At 47.0% G+C, this 13,921-nt stretch overlaps 1 protein-coding gene across 1 annotated transcript in view; it reads right to left on the reverse strand.

Moving 5' to 3' along the window:
* FRMD4B (FERM domain containing 4B) overlaps positions 1 to 13,921 on the reverse strand; it is an 86,517-nt gene that overhangs the window by 34,499 nt on the left and 38,097 nt on the right. The window contains exons 6-7 of the mRNA XM_059823202.1: positions 10,114 to 10,170; positions 9,097 to 9,119 (exon numbers count right to left, since the gene is read on the reverse strand). Coding sequence (XP_059679185.1) covers positions 9,097 to 9,119; positions 10,114 to 10,170 — 80 coding nt within the window. The remainder of the gene's footprint in view (positions 1 to 9,096; positions 9,120 to 10,113; positions 10,171 to 13,921) is intronic.

Below are 13,921 nucleotides of genomic sequence, written 5' to 3' on the forward strand. Positions count from 1 at the left end.
TAAAAGCTGACAATCTAAGTTTTCAGAGGGCTGGTCAGGTTACTCCGATGATGATTTCTTGAGAATAACCACTGAATTCCTTTGCTACACGATTACAAGCAATGCTATAACCATTCAAGAACATCCCGTATCGCTGCCTACACCCCAGCCTGGTCCTAAAGTGACTTTCTAAAGTGACCAGACTTTGGGTAGCATCACCAAGGTCTCCAAGGTGCTCCATTCCATATATTCACAGATGAGAGCCGGCAAGACAGACCGTCACACTGCAGCTGGACCGCTTCAACAACAGGTGCCTTTTCTGTAGGCTTTTGGTTTGTTTTAAACTAAATGGAAGGGCAGAGCATGGCAACCTTGGGCTCCCACGGAGGTTGGTCTGCCTTTCAAGGTACCACAAGAAACAGGTGTGAGGAGGAAGCAAATAGGCAACGGAGGGGAAAAAAAAATGAGCAGGGTTGAAAGTGCAAGAGAAAAAAAGGGGGGGAATGAAGACAGAGTGGGAACAGCACGGGGAGAGCCGATGGGTTTAGCAGCTTTTGAGTCTGTCAGAGCAGCAGGATCTTGGCAGTAGGATTTTGAAACGTGCTCTCTGACAAATCCTCTTTTGTGACAAACGCCAGACGTTTCCCATCATTTCCCAACCTTACAGTTTATGGTCTGCTGGCACACTCAAGAAAGTTATTTTTCTATTGAAGGAAGACCAGGATCCGGAAAGGCCATGAGCAAGGGGCCCCCACTGGCACGGGACAGCCAGAGCTGAACCCCTTAACCCCCCCAGCCAGGCAGGAGCTTCGCCTGGGGCAGGGCTGCAAAGACTGCCACTTGAACACTGCATAGGAACCGCCTGCTCAGAAAGGTATTTGAAGGAGCATTTAAGAGCCTTCCAAACTTTGCACATGAAAAGGAACATGATAAGCAGAGCAGATGGCTTCTTCAACGCCAGGCTTGTTGTACATCTACACTGCGGCCGGCCGTGCTGTGGATTCCCACGCTGTGCTGCAACAGCAGCTTTAGTTTCACAGCTCAAAAGGGACCTGCACCAAACACAAAGCGTGGCTGGGGCTGGGCAACCCTTCCCCACACTTAGCACAGGCTGGACCACAGCCTTGGACCCCTGGGCCTGACCTCCAGCTCCAGCCCTGCTCCTTTAGGCTAATTTCTCTGCTTCCCGAGCCCCGCCTGACTCTCAGGAAGGGCAGCAGCACCTACAGATCTCATGGAGGTTTGGTGACCCTACTTGATGGCTTTTGGAAGATAGACCAAGAGCACCAAGGAAAAAGCAACATTTCTCCTATCAGCTATTTGCACAAACCTCTCTCTCTGAGGACACAGGGACCAGACAAATGGGAGCGTGAGCTGCTCTCAGAGCCACCCTGGCAGATGAGGTGCCGTTCATACTTCCACCTCACAGATAAGGAATGGGGTGCTGAGGAAGCTGTTCTCCATGGCTGGAGAAAACCCACGACCTGAACTTACTCTAAATTCTCAGTTGTTCTTTTACAGCTCTTGATGTGAAATATGAATGTTCTGAAGATAAAACCCTTTGGCCCTTGAACAACATACCTACCACTGGTGATGGCTCACAGTCCCACGGATCTGGGATGGTATATATCCATGTTTACAGAGCTGCTCAGCCGTACCGATAGCATGCGTTAGCAGTGCTCCTCTCAGCCCAGACGGGAAGCAGAACAGCTCTGCTTTACCTGGGGATTTACTGCAGAGCAAAAGACGACTATTCACAGTTGATACAACGCTTGAAGGATCCCAAACCCTTCCTCGCAACAACAGACTGTTATTTCTAACATTCACGCTTTCTTCCTGTGCACACAAAAGTCAGATTAGCCATATTAGTTGTGGGTTTTTAGCATGTCTGAGTACAGCAGCAAAGTTTAAAGCTTGTTATCACAGCCCCGCATGCTGATACAGAGATACATGGAACCACAAGAAAAATACAGTATCCAAATAACGATAAAGACCTGACAAATCTGCAAAAGCAAAAAAGCTGAGGCTGAAAAGCTGTCGATCCATTTCCTCAAAGCACAAAACACACCTCACGTCATACATCCCAACCACCACAGGGAGGAAAAGAGAGAGAGATTTGGTGGTTTTTTTTTTTTTTTTTTCTTTTTTAAAGCAAGGATGTTTGGAGTCACCAGAGCCCAAACTCCCGCTCGCAGCTGACAGCACAAGATTGGAAAAACTCTCTGTAGACCTGCCAAAGTTTTCCAGATATTCAACAGATGGAAGGTGAATACATTATAACTCAAAAGCCATGAAATTTAATTTTACAATAGGAAAAGGCAATGTGTTTTAATGCTGAACCTGTACTTGATGGTATTTCCAGGGACAAGGGGAAGAGCATCTTTTACCTAAAGCTGTGGATGCCATGATGCTACTCCAAGCCTAACAGCTACGACAGCAACATGCCTCTGACTTGTCCCCTGCATGGGAGACAGCTTGGGGGTATGATGAATTTTCTGGCACTATGCTTGCCTTGTCTCTCATCCGCTTTGGATTCAGAGCACACACAAAAGCCCTCCCAAGGTGGCTGGGTTGTACCCACTACAGCACTGCCTCTCCGAGTTAAAAGTGCCTTAAAGGAAAAAGAAAAACAAAGAAAAGAAAGGACTGTGGAAGGACAATTAAAGGGGACAAAACACAACAACCCCTTTGCTGCCTCTCAGGAAACTGTACGAATATCACGCATATGAAATCTAAAAATGCGTGTTCCTTACCAAACTGCCATAATTATGTGTAATTATTAAAAATTTACACTGCCATATACAAGTAGTAAATCCCATGGGATCACATTATCAAACTACTGAAAACATCATTTTTCTCTTCATCTAAACCTTTTTGCTCATTTCACCCACAGTACTTCCACCTAATTCAGCTTAATTCATCTGCTGCATAATAAACATTCTATACGAATTCCTTGGGACCCCTTACAAAACTGCTTTAAAATAGGGAATTGTAAAAACCATTAAAACGACATCACTGCAGAGACTACATATACTTTGGTCTGCCCTGAATTGTACGAACCTACAAGTAGCACCAGAAGAAAAAACCCTCTTGCTGTTAGAAGTCTAGCAGAAAATTGGGATCTTAGCTATATATTTTTTGTAGTTGCACCTGGTTTACACAGTGGATTTCCACCTTTTATTGAAAAATAAAACACGAGGAGAGAACAACATTTTCATCTCAGAACTGCTGCCTAAGTGCTCAGGGAGCTGGAGTTCAGGGGCTCCCTACCTGGCTCCCCTCCGCATGCTGCCTGCCCTCAGCTACCCATTCCTCACAGTACACCGGGGTGTAGGACCCCAAAAAGAACTGCAGTGACTCGTTGAGAAAAGCGAGAGACTTGCACACTGCTAGAGAAAGATCACGGCAGTTTTCAGCCAGCTTTTCTTTGAAGAGGGTATAAAATTCAATTAAGCAGAGAGCTCTTTGGGGAAGTGGGTATCAGATACCTGTCAAGTAGGGGAATCATTATATGAAGTATGTATCAAACACGACTTTCCTTATACTTGCTTATTTACTACCTTGGTTCACTAGATGTTCCCAAATAAAGTGAAATAAATAATCAACCCCCTCAGCAAACAGGCTCTAAGTTAATAAATCTTTGCTCATCTTGTTTCAAATCAGTTCTTTATTGCAAGAGAGCAAGCTCAGGAAAGCACACAGCTGAGTTTGACTGCGACAGAGTTAATGGTTCATGAGCAAGTGCCTAGCAAGGTATTTAAAGAAAAAGCCTGCAGAGTCGCAGGGCACAGTACACAATGACTCACCAGGCAAACAAGCAGCCGTGGAGCACAAGAAGGAGCAGAGCTGCAGCGCCAGCGCTGAGCACTGATTTACAGCGCCGCAGACACAGCCCACGGGGAGCAGTGGGTCACGCTGGAGAAAGCCTTGGTAAATATCTGTGCATGGGCATTTAAAAAGTGCACTTGCATGGAAAAGAAAAATCAAAACCTAAGCCACAGTGCTGCCTATGACAGGCACCAGGAGGATGACCTGAGAGTGAATCCTATGGTGACCCACCACCTCTTTTGTATCACCCACCGATACACATCGAAGGAAATCCTCAGGGGCTGAAAAGGCACCCAGACTGTGCTCAGGTCTCCTGCCTCTGCATCAGACATTCCCTTGTAACCCATCCCGATCCCAATGGCCCTGGAAAAGAGCTTCCAGTGAACGGTTCACAACAGGTCTCCTTCCCCAACAGAGCAGCCTAACAGGAGGAGCAGGTCTGTGGAGCAAAAGGTTTTGTGCTGGAGACCTGACACCCACACTGTACCCATTTCAGGGCTTTCTTTAGGTCAGCTCTAGCCTGGCCCCACAGCCTGAGCACCCGTTAGTGGCTGACACTCATGAGGTGGGCTCCATTCATGCCACACAGACCCACCTCGAGCCCTCTGAGACCTCTCTAGGATGCAAACCTGAGAGGTGAATAGCAACACCTGGGAGATTTGGGCCAAAATTGTGTTTCTGCTCCAACCCTAGTCCTGGACATGGCCACACCTGGAGTTTTGGTCACATGAACTTGGTGAGATTTCCAAAAACAGGCTGGTGGAGCTGCCTCCACAAATCTCAGGTGTGTCCTGTTTCTGAAGCTACCTTAATCTTGGGGTAAGCAGTACAGCAAACAGGTGCTTTGCTCTCAGACAACTATTAACTTCTTTCAAGCAGTAGCACTGCCCAAGTTATCATTTCCACATTCTTTTCTACCAAGAGATTTTCCAGTTTGGCAAAACAGTCATCTTCCCAGGCAAACACTACCCAAAAGAATCTAATAGTGAGTGCTCACTCTTAATTAGGGGCAAATTGTTAATACCAGTTTTCTGCACCTAGACCAAGCACTTCATTGTGCAACCGCAGTAAAGTTTTTAAACGCCGGAGTTTCTGAACCAATGACTCCATAGCCGCCGTTTGCAGGGGTATCTTTCACACAAACCTTTTCCTTTTACAAACTGTGTTTATCACCCATGTAATGATAAATCCCGGTGCCTCGCACATGTCAGCTATCAGGAATTCATTATTTTGTCTGTGTTATGTTATACCAGTCAGGAGTTATCTTTGCAGCCCACAGGCCAGAATCAAAATTGAATGCGTCAGCTATTTAAAGAAAATGGAAGCCCTCCTCCAGCAATTTAATTAACGTTCAGGGAGCACGGCTGGGTTTCAGTCCTGGAAATGTTACTGGGGAAAATATGATCCAAGCTTATCAGTCAGAAAATGAACTTTTTTTTAAAGTTACTTTCCTTATATAGTCCCTGTAGCTAGTCTGATTTTAATAAATCTTTTTCTAATGCTAGAAGGACAGCGTTTAGGACTGTCAGTCTTCATCTCAGTTATAAACTGCCTGCTTCATCAAGCTACAAAGAAAAATAATACTATATACTACTGTACAGCATTTTTGAGGGCAGATGCTTAGTCTGTAAACTAAAACCAGCTAAATAATTTATTTCCCAAGGAGGCAAGACTTTATATGTTGCATATGATGAATAATTACCAGATCGATCTATTATTTCACTTGCCTGCCAAGACATCAGATTTCTTTAAAAATTAAATAAAATTCCTGAAATTAGTAGAATATGGACTTCTGTTTTTCAAAATTGAATCATGCCAGAAACTGCAACTTGAATCAAATTCTCTTTTTAAAACCCTTACCTACAGTTTAAAAAATAAGATTTTTCTATAAGCCAAGGTTGCAGCTTTTTCTGTTTCATTCGCAAATACGAGAGTGGATGAGTCCAATTAACTAATGCAGAGTTTCAAAACTGCTATTAACAACTCATACTTTGCTTGGGGTTCTTATTACAGGAGCTGGAGAAAAACTGATGGGAATTCAGTTTAAACAGAAAAGCAGTCAACTGGAAGCCATAGATGAGTCGTGAAAAGCGAACACGAGCAAAGTTATGTCCCTGCTCTCGAGCAAAATGTACCCAGTCATTGCGCAGGAAGGCAGAGCACCACAGACTTGCAGCATCCTGGACTTGCAGCATCCCGGAATTGCAGCATCCCGGAATTGCTGGGAACATCACAGCTGCAGGACTCTGGGGAGGAACCGCTCAGCCCGTGGCAGCCCCAACACCGTGCCATGTAAGGGGGGAGAGGAATGGCTCACCGAGCACCCCTGCAGCATGCTCTTCACACGCAAGGGGTAATTATCTTGGCTGGGATCACTGGTTCGGTAAACAGGAAAAGGAACTAGGTGTGCGGGGAGCTACACTGATCGTGGTCCGCTGTCATCTTCGTTAATCATTCCTCCTGAAGTCATTTGAGGCTGCCTTTGAGAAACCAGAGCTGTCCAAAACAGGCACATATGCAATGGACATGCTGGGGGTGCAATTCTGAAGCACGTACTTAAGTTTTATCAAGATGGCTTAAAAGCCAGGGTCCTCTCAAAGTGGACCTTAGGTGGTTTATCTTACATAAAGCCTCTCTCCAAATGATAAGGCGCATACCCTTGTCCTAACAAGCCCAGCCCAGGACCCTGGGTGCTATTGCAAACTACCTGCAAGGGCCAAACCCCAGAGACCCTGAAACTTTCATGCTGTCAGTGCTACCAGACTGCAAAGTCCCTCCGGAGTGACCTTTGTGGTGGAGAAATCAAAAGTTTTTACTTTCTCCAAGCACCCACATGTCAGGTTTGCTCACTGAAAATAAACAGATTTCAAAAGAATGTGCTCACCCACTCAGCACGGGGTAAGGGAGGGTGTTTCTCGGGTGATTGCTGCTCTCTGCCATGAAGACGTTATCTGAGAATTTGAGCAGCGGATTGGGAAAGGGGTTACTGCAAAGCCGCAGGAGTTTGAAGCGTTCGGACCCTGGTACTGACCTGCCTGTTCCTAGCTGAAGTCAGCGGGAATGCCACACAGTGATCCCACCGCAGGACGTGTCCCCACGGAAAAGCTCCCTACGGGATGTGTGAAAAATCAGCCGGGCAGAGATCACCAGCGTTGTCTGGACTGGCCCATTTTTCACTTCCAGAAAGCTAATCTCTAGGACTTCAGGCAATTCCTGTGTTTACCGGGAGTTCATGCAGCATTAATCCTATATAAAAAAAAATTAACCTGCGCGTTCTCACGTAAGCAGAAATGGTGCAAGAGCCACATTCCAGAAAATGATTCAAAGTGGAATTGCCAAACGACAGCAAAGAACCAACATGCCAAACCCAAGACACCACAAATGGAGGCAACCACACTGCACAAACAGCACCGCTGCAAGGATGCATTCTTTGTCTCACGGGCGAGTTTGGCAGGGGAGACCAGTCCCGCAGTATCTTTGTTAAGATACACTGGTAATTAAGCTAGTGCTTTATCAGCAGTGGTCCAAACGACCACTTGTGATACGTAAAATGAAATTCCTTTACTTCTGGTGCACTCACTGGGCCTGGGACAGCTGGTCATGCTCATTTGCTACAGAGGCATAACGTGTGTTTTGTTTAATAGAAGAAACAATTGCCGCAGCTATTTTCATGCAATTGTTAGGAGAAGAGCTGCACTTGGAAAAGGAAATCAGTCTTGTAACACAGTATTCTTCCCTCCAATTTTCTTTAAATACTTTTGAAGGCAACCACAAGCAAGCTACTCCTTGCAATGTGTCTGTGGAGGCATGGAAAATAACCACAGATGCAATTCTTGGGCATGTGAAGCAATACTTACAAGCCTATTTATGGCAAATGATAAGGAGTCAGCGTTAAGTTTAAACCACGTAAGGGAGGTTTTCACCACAAAGGTAGTTTTTAACCTTAACCCCTTTTTCTTGAGAATTGAGAGCACGTGCCACCAGTTGCTGCAGCTTAACAAGTTGTTCTTGTCAAGTGAACGGTGGTGTTCTGGTTTTCTGTGCCTCAACTGAGTTAGGCTTAGCATATCTTCGGGTGTCCCTATGAGATCAGGCAAGATAAGTGGTCTTTCTAGAAAAAAATGCAGTACACTGCAGCTATAAGCAGTATGCTGTGGGTCACAAAGCAGGTCCACAGCATGAATAGGAACAGAAATTGTCTGTATAGCCATAGCCAGCCCATCCAGTTGATCTTAGTCACAAGGACATCTTTTCCTCCCTGCAGGCGTGAGAGCACGCCAACAAAAAGGAGAAGAAGGTTGTGATGGACTTCACAGAGTGTGTCCTTCAGGGGAGAAGGGACTAGCATTTGGAGAAGGGGTCTCAGGCAGCAGCACTGGCATTTACTTGACAATGGCGCAATGAAGGTAAAGCAGAGTACGTCACTGCTGCAGGCTTTGGCATTCAGACGTGACTTGCTCCCTGCATTCGAGCCGATAGCTCTTTACTAAGCATTTTCAAACCACGGTTCTTGAAAGCTGTTGTAGCTAAAGCATAAACACACCTCTCTTTCCATATGGAAACTCAGCAAGTAGTAAAATATTAACGTGACCAAAGCCAACCTTCTGAATATCTATTTGCTTAGCGAACTGTTTCTAATTGAAGGTCTTTTCCTTGGCTCTAACAGGTCCCACTGCGACCCCACCTCCTCCCCGCAGCCAGTCATCGTAACCAGCGCATGGCAAAAAGCGATCTCCAAGGGCAAGCCCAGTCTGATGATGCAGCTTTAGACAGCTAAAGCCCAGCAACCGGGTCGCACACCAGCTCCAGCACAACTGTCGGGTCAAGTGCGGGAAGGGGGAGGCCCCACGGGGCAGCTGCAGAAGAAAGCAGCTCATTGATCTCCGGTGCGGGCAGCTGACAGGCTCAGCGTCTCTCCGCACGTGCTGCCACTGTACAGGCAGGGTTGCGGGCAAGGTCGCCCAGATGGACCTGAGCCGCAGTGCAAAGCACGGGCTTTCTGGTAAGAAAGAGCGGGAGCTTTCTCCCCGTCCCACTTCGGCACCCATGTTTGGGGAGAGGAGCAAAGTGAGATGGCCTGAAAAACTGTTTTGACCCCGAGCCTGCTCACAAAAGGCATTACTCACCCTGCAGACTCAGATTTTATCCAGCCCAGCAGCTCATTTCACTTTCTTCAGGCGCTGCTCGCAGCTGGACTTTACCCCCATTTTTGATTGTTTGCAATACAATGCCAACACAGAAAAACACATCCATCAAGCACACTAGTATTAAAAAGGAAAATGTTATTACCTGGAATAGTCCCCTTTAGCTTCCTACAATTGAAAAACAGTGACAGAATTAAAACATGATCTCTTCAAAAGTCCTCGATTTTCCCAGCATTGTTCACTTCCCCACTCCCACAGCTCTGTGGCCAGATCCTGACCCCAGTTACACTCCAACGCAAAGCATGGAGGCTGCCTGCATCTATTCACGAACAGAACTTGGCCCTTTACACTTCCAGCTGTAGATTATCCACCTACACCATAAATAAAACTGCTTCCAAAACGGGGATGAATTTCACATTGCAAATCAAATGTCCCCTTTACTGCACGAGAAGTGAAATACAATTCTCTCTCTGGCTGACCACATCCAGCTGAAGGTTGGCTTTACAGGCAGGTCAGCAGTTGAGAGGAATTGTGCCTTCTCGAGATGAAAACAACAGTTCAGGCAGATGAAGCCGCTGCAGTTTTGCTGTAGCATTTTGTCACTGAGAATGCAGTGGGGAAAAAATCCCAACATTTTCAAGGAAGAATTTTGTCTCACAGAAAGTAGTAAATAACCAGAGTTTAAGTCTGAGTACAACAAAACTTGATTAAGGAGAGGAAAAACTGACATATTTCAACATAACAGAGGTATCAAAAAATATGCTCTGAAAGATTCACAGGCATAATATGGCAAATATAGCTACAGCATTATACTCTTTTCTTCCCAGATCTCCAGAACACATTTAAATTAGATTAAGTGATAAACTGGGTGGAACCCTGCCCAAATAAATGACTTCCCTGATGAGTTCTCCCTTTTCCCTTCCCTCTTTCAATTCAGAACTCCTCAAATAAGTATTTCTCTCCCTTACCTATGAGAAAAACAACTCCCAAGCTTTCCAGCTTTTCTGCCCCCCGCAGCTGCAGAGGCTGTAAACAACGCTGCGTGGTTTTGTTTTTATGGGGGGGAAAAACCACGCAGAAAGGCCGCAGGCAGCTGAGCTAAACCAAGTCCAGGCTCCCGGCACGGAAAAGCCGACCGCGGGCAGGAGGAAGAGGCGCTTACCTGCAAAATCAGGGCTGCCAACTTGAAGACGGTCTCACTCTCCACTTCAATCCGCCCCTGTGCAGGGAGAGAGCAGAACATGAAGCGTGCGCGCCCCGCCTGGCAGCGCCAGCGCCGCCGGGACCCTCCCCGCTCCGCTCCGCACCGCTCCGCACCCGCGCGGGGGCGGCGCGCGGGGCCCGACCGGCGCGCCGGGACAGCGAGTTCCGCCCGCGGGACGGGAGGGGACGGGGCCGGACCCCCCGCGGCTGCGACCCCCGCTTGCGAGCGTGTACACAGGCAGCGTGGCAGCGCTTCTCTCGCCCCCCCCTTCCTCGCCTTCGCGTGTTTGCTTTAGAAATCTTCCTTTTATTGCGATTTACTGGACGCGGCTTCGCCTTACTGCACGGGGCTGCGCACGCCCCCTCAGGAAGCGGAGCCCGCACACCCCAAAAACACGCGGAAAACTTGCCATGAAGCAGGGAGGCAGGGGTGAGCGAGAGGGAGTTCTATGGCTTGAAGCACACCGCCTCCACAGGGCAGGGAGCACCGCTCTTGGTTGCGATGGTGGTACGCACACCCCTGATGCTAGATAAGTAATACTTATTAATCACAAGGATAGCATAACTCAGCTCCCTGTGCCCCACACAGCCTCTGGTTCTTGCAAGCACACTGGAGGTGTAGTGCAGCGTTCAGAAAAACTGCGTGAGCCCCATGCTGGAAATCTCCTGTCCTGACCCCACTCCAAAACCAGTCCTGTCACAACAGCGCTACGTGCTCAGTGACTTCAGAAGCATGCAGCCGATAAACACCAAAACATCAAAACTACACAAGGAGCCTTTTTTTCCTGCTTGCAAGCCTAAGTGCAATCTTTCAAAGTTAGTTTCTTACAAGCAAAAACCCTGGTCTTGGTTCTATACTGGGACCAGCAGCAACGCTGGAAGAGTAAAGGAGATGCACTTACAGTTGGACTCCTCAGTTATCAAAGCCACCCCTTACACCTACTGCATCCTGCAAACTGTGTATAAAGGACAAAACTAAGCCTATGAGCCATCCCATGGATACCGAGATTTTTTTTCTTATGCAAGTGAAGGTAGTGGACACAATGCCTAACCTCCTGCCACCAAGATCCCAACACATCCTCTGTCCCCAGAATCTCTTGGATCAACGAGGGGACAAAGCAGACCCAAAGCTGAAGTAGTGCCAAAACCAGGGTAGCAGGAAGATCTACAGAATTACATACAGATACAGGGAAATGACATCTTGAAATATAGCGGGCACATCTGGAGCTGAGCTAATTTACCACAGCTGCAGGTCTGGCCCACAGAGACTAAATTCAAAAGCGAACAAACAAATAATTCAATTTTCATGGAAAGGAAGTTTTTTTGCCAGCTTTGTCAATAAAGCATTCCAGCAGCAGCGCTCCCCCAGGCCGCTCCACAACAGCAGACCAAAAGGAATTTCCCCTTCCCAACAGGTGTGGCAACAGTTATGCAGAAGTAGCCTCCAAAGCATTCCCAGACATATTTTATTAGAAGAGGAGGGGCACATCACAAATTAGGAGGAAAAAAAAAATAGCTCCAAGTTCATCCTTCCTGCAGATCTCTTTCATGTTGATGCTTAAGAGAAAAGGCAAGGATTGCAGCCCAGAAACTCTACACATAGGTGCAATTTTAAGGCAGTTTGTTACTTCCAGGTCTGGATCAGGTTAGTCTTTGTCATGCACATCTGAGTTGCCTTTTTTTAGCTTAAATTGCATCTGCTCAAACAGCCTCTGAGGCCAACTGTGGCAGTGGGAGGATTACGGGAGATCAGGTCATCCCAGCACCGGCAGAGGCAGGGAATCCAGCCATGAGAAAATGCCATCGCAGGGAACCTCTGCTCAGCAGGAAAGACAGGCTCTAGTTCAGCAAAACTGTCCCTGGACCACAAAATCAGGGAAAACAGGGCCAGAAGGGACCTTAAAAGCTCATCATCAGGACCATCTCCTTGCCCTCAGGCGGACTCAGCTACATGCTGCTCATCACCTTTTAAGCTTTAAGAAACTCACAGAGATTTAACTATCTGAATGCAATTCTCACATCAAAGGCCCTCTTCTCTTTGTTGCTGGCTCCAAGAAAAACTCTGCAGCACCCAGTGAGCTACTGCAGCAGCGAGTCTCTGCTGACCCATGGCAATAGCTGCTGCTGGCATTACAGGGGTGTTTGGGGCTTAATAACCGAGCACCTCTTCACTTTTCATCTTCAAAGCACCTCACAACCATTAACTAATTAGCAATAGTAATTACGAGGCTGCTTTTCTGTGTTTATTTACTTGGTCCTAAATACAAGCGTTAAGAAACTCTGGTCACTTTACTAGGCTGCTATGGCATTGCCACAAATGCTAAAAGCCATCCCACAAACCATTTCATTTAGGGTTTTAGGAGACCGAACAGAAGGGGTGACCGCCTTCTTCAGGTGATGAAGTTTCAGTCTTAGCTTTCATAGTGAGGGTTTTGCTGTGCCGACGTCCTCAGTTTCAAACGTGCTTGCTTAGAAGCTGTGTTGAGGAGCGAACAGGTAAGAAGGTCCTCCCTAACCTGACCTCTCAAACAAGAGACTGAAGGTGTCTTGACCAGAGCAAAGGGGACAAACAGGACATCCCAGGTGCAGGGCTGCCACCACGGCTTTCCAGCTGTTGCAAACCTCAGAACAGGGTGGACCAGCCCTAATTATCACGTATCGCCGTACAATAACAGTGGCAGGAGACTGGGGCCACTCTGAGGGAGGCTCTGCACCAAAAAAAAACCCCACAGAGCAATCAGGAGAACTTCTATCCTTTAAAGGGGCTAAAAATCAAATAAGAGAGACGCAGGGAGGCAAAGGGACTGCCCTGAGGTCAGCAGTAGCTAAGCAGCAGAGCGAGGATTTGAAGCAAGGGATCCTAAAGCCCAGCTCAGCTTTTATCTAACAGACTAATGCTATACAAGAGACAGTCTCTTGGACAATTCTCTCTAAGCCTGGAATTATTTTCCATCATAATATAAAATTATTGCTATCTGGTTCCCCAATTGCCCATTGCTATTATGTAATCCAGCCCTACCCAAGGCTGTCAAAGAGTGCGGACAGCCCTTGGCTTGACACAAATCCATACAGCAATGCGCGTCAGGAGGGCAGAACCACGACTCTTCCCACTCGCTCAGGCAATATTTTGATTTTTATAACCATCCTTCAGCCTCGAGGCTGGGGGACGGGGGTCTCTGTTTTAGCATCGCTTTAACAGCAAGGTCAGATTTCAAAAATAGATGGGGGAAAATGGCTGTAAGAAGATTCATTTTCAATGCCTGCAATTGCCAGGGTAATTTAAGCAGAGACTTCAGCGAGCAGGCGGGGGGCCCTGGGGGCCAGGGCAGCGAGTGCTCTCATGGCTGCGTGTTGAAGATGAAGATGGAAGGTTTTCCTAGATTTATCCCAAGTGAGAACAAGGTCATTAGCACGAGGTTAAGTAGATGGATGTAATTCAGATAATGGAATCTGAGTCTTCTACACTTTAGATGTAAATAAGTTTAAACAGACTAGCGGGTGCAGCTCCAGGAAGGGAATGAAACTGATATTTTTCAATTAGAGTTTGCATAGGGACTAGTCATTTTAACCAGCGAGACAGATTCAGTCCCTTGGGTAGCTCTCCAAGAGGCCACTGGCTTATCTAAACACTGCCTTTGGTCCAGCGGATTCAGGGGGTGGCTTTTATCCTACTGACAAACATCGGAATAATAAAAGATTGCAGCAGATGTCCAAACCGGGTGGCAATTACTGTAGAGCAGGAATAGGTCACTATATCTCAGCCGCTA

This window comes from Gavia stellata, chromosome 12 (genome assembly GCF_030936135.1).
Source record: "Gavia stellata isolate bGavSte3 chromosome 12, bGavSte3.hap2, whole genome shotgun sequence".
Classification (NCBI taxonomy): Eukaryota; Metazoa; Chordata; class Aves; order Gaviiformes; family Gaviidae; genus Gavia; species Gavia stellata.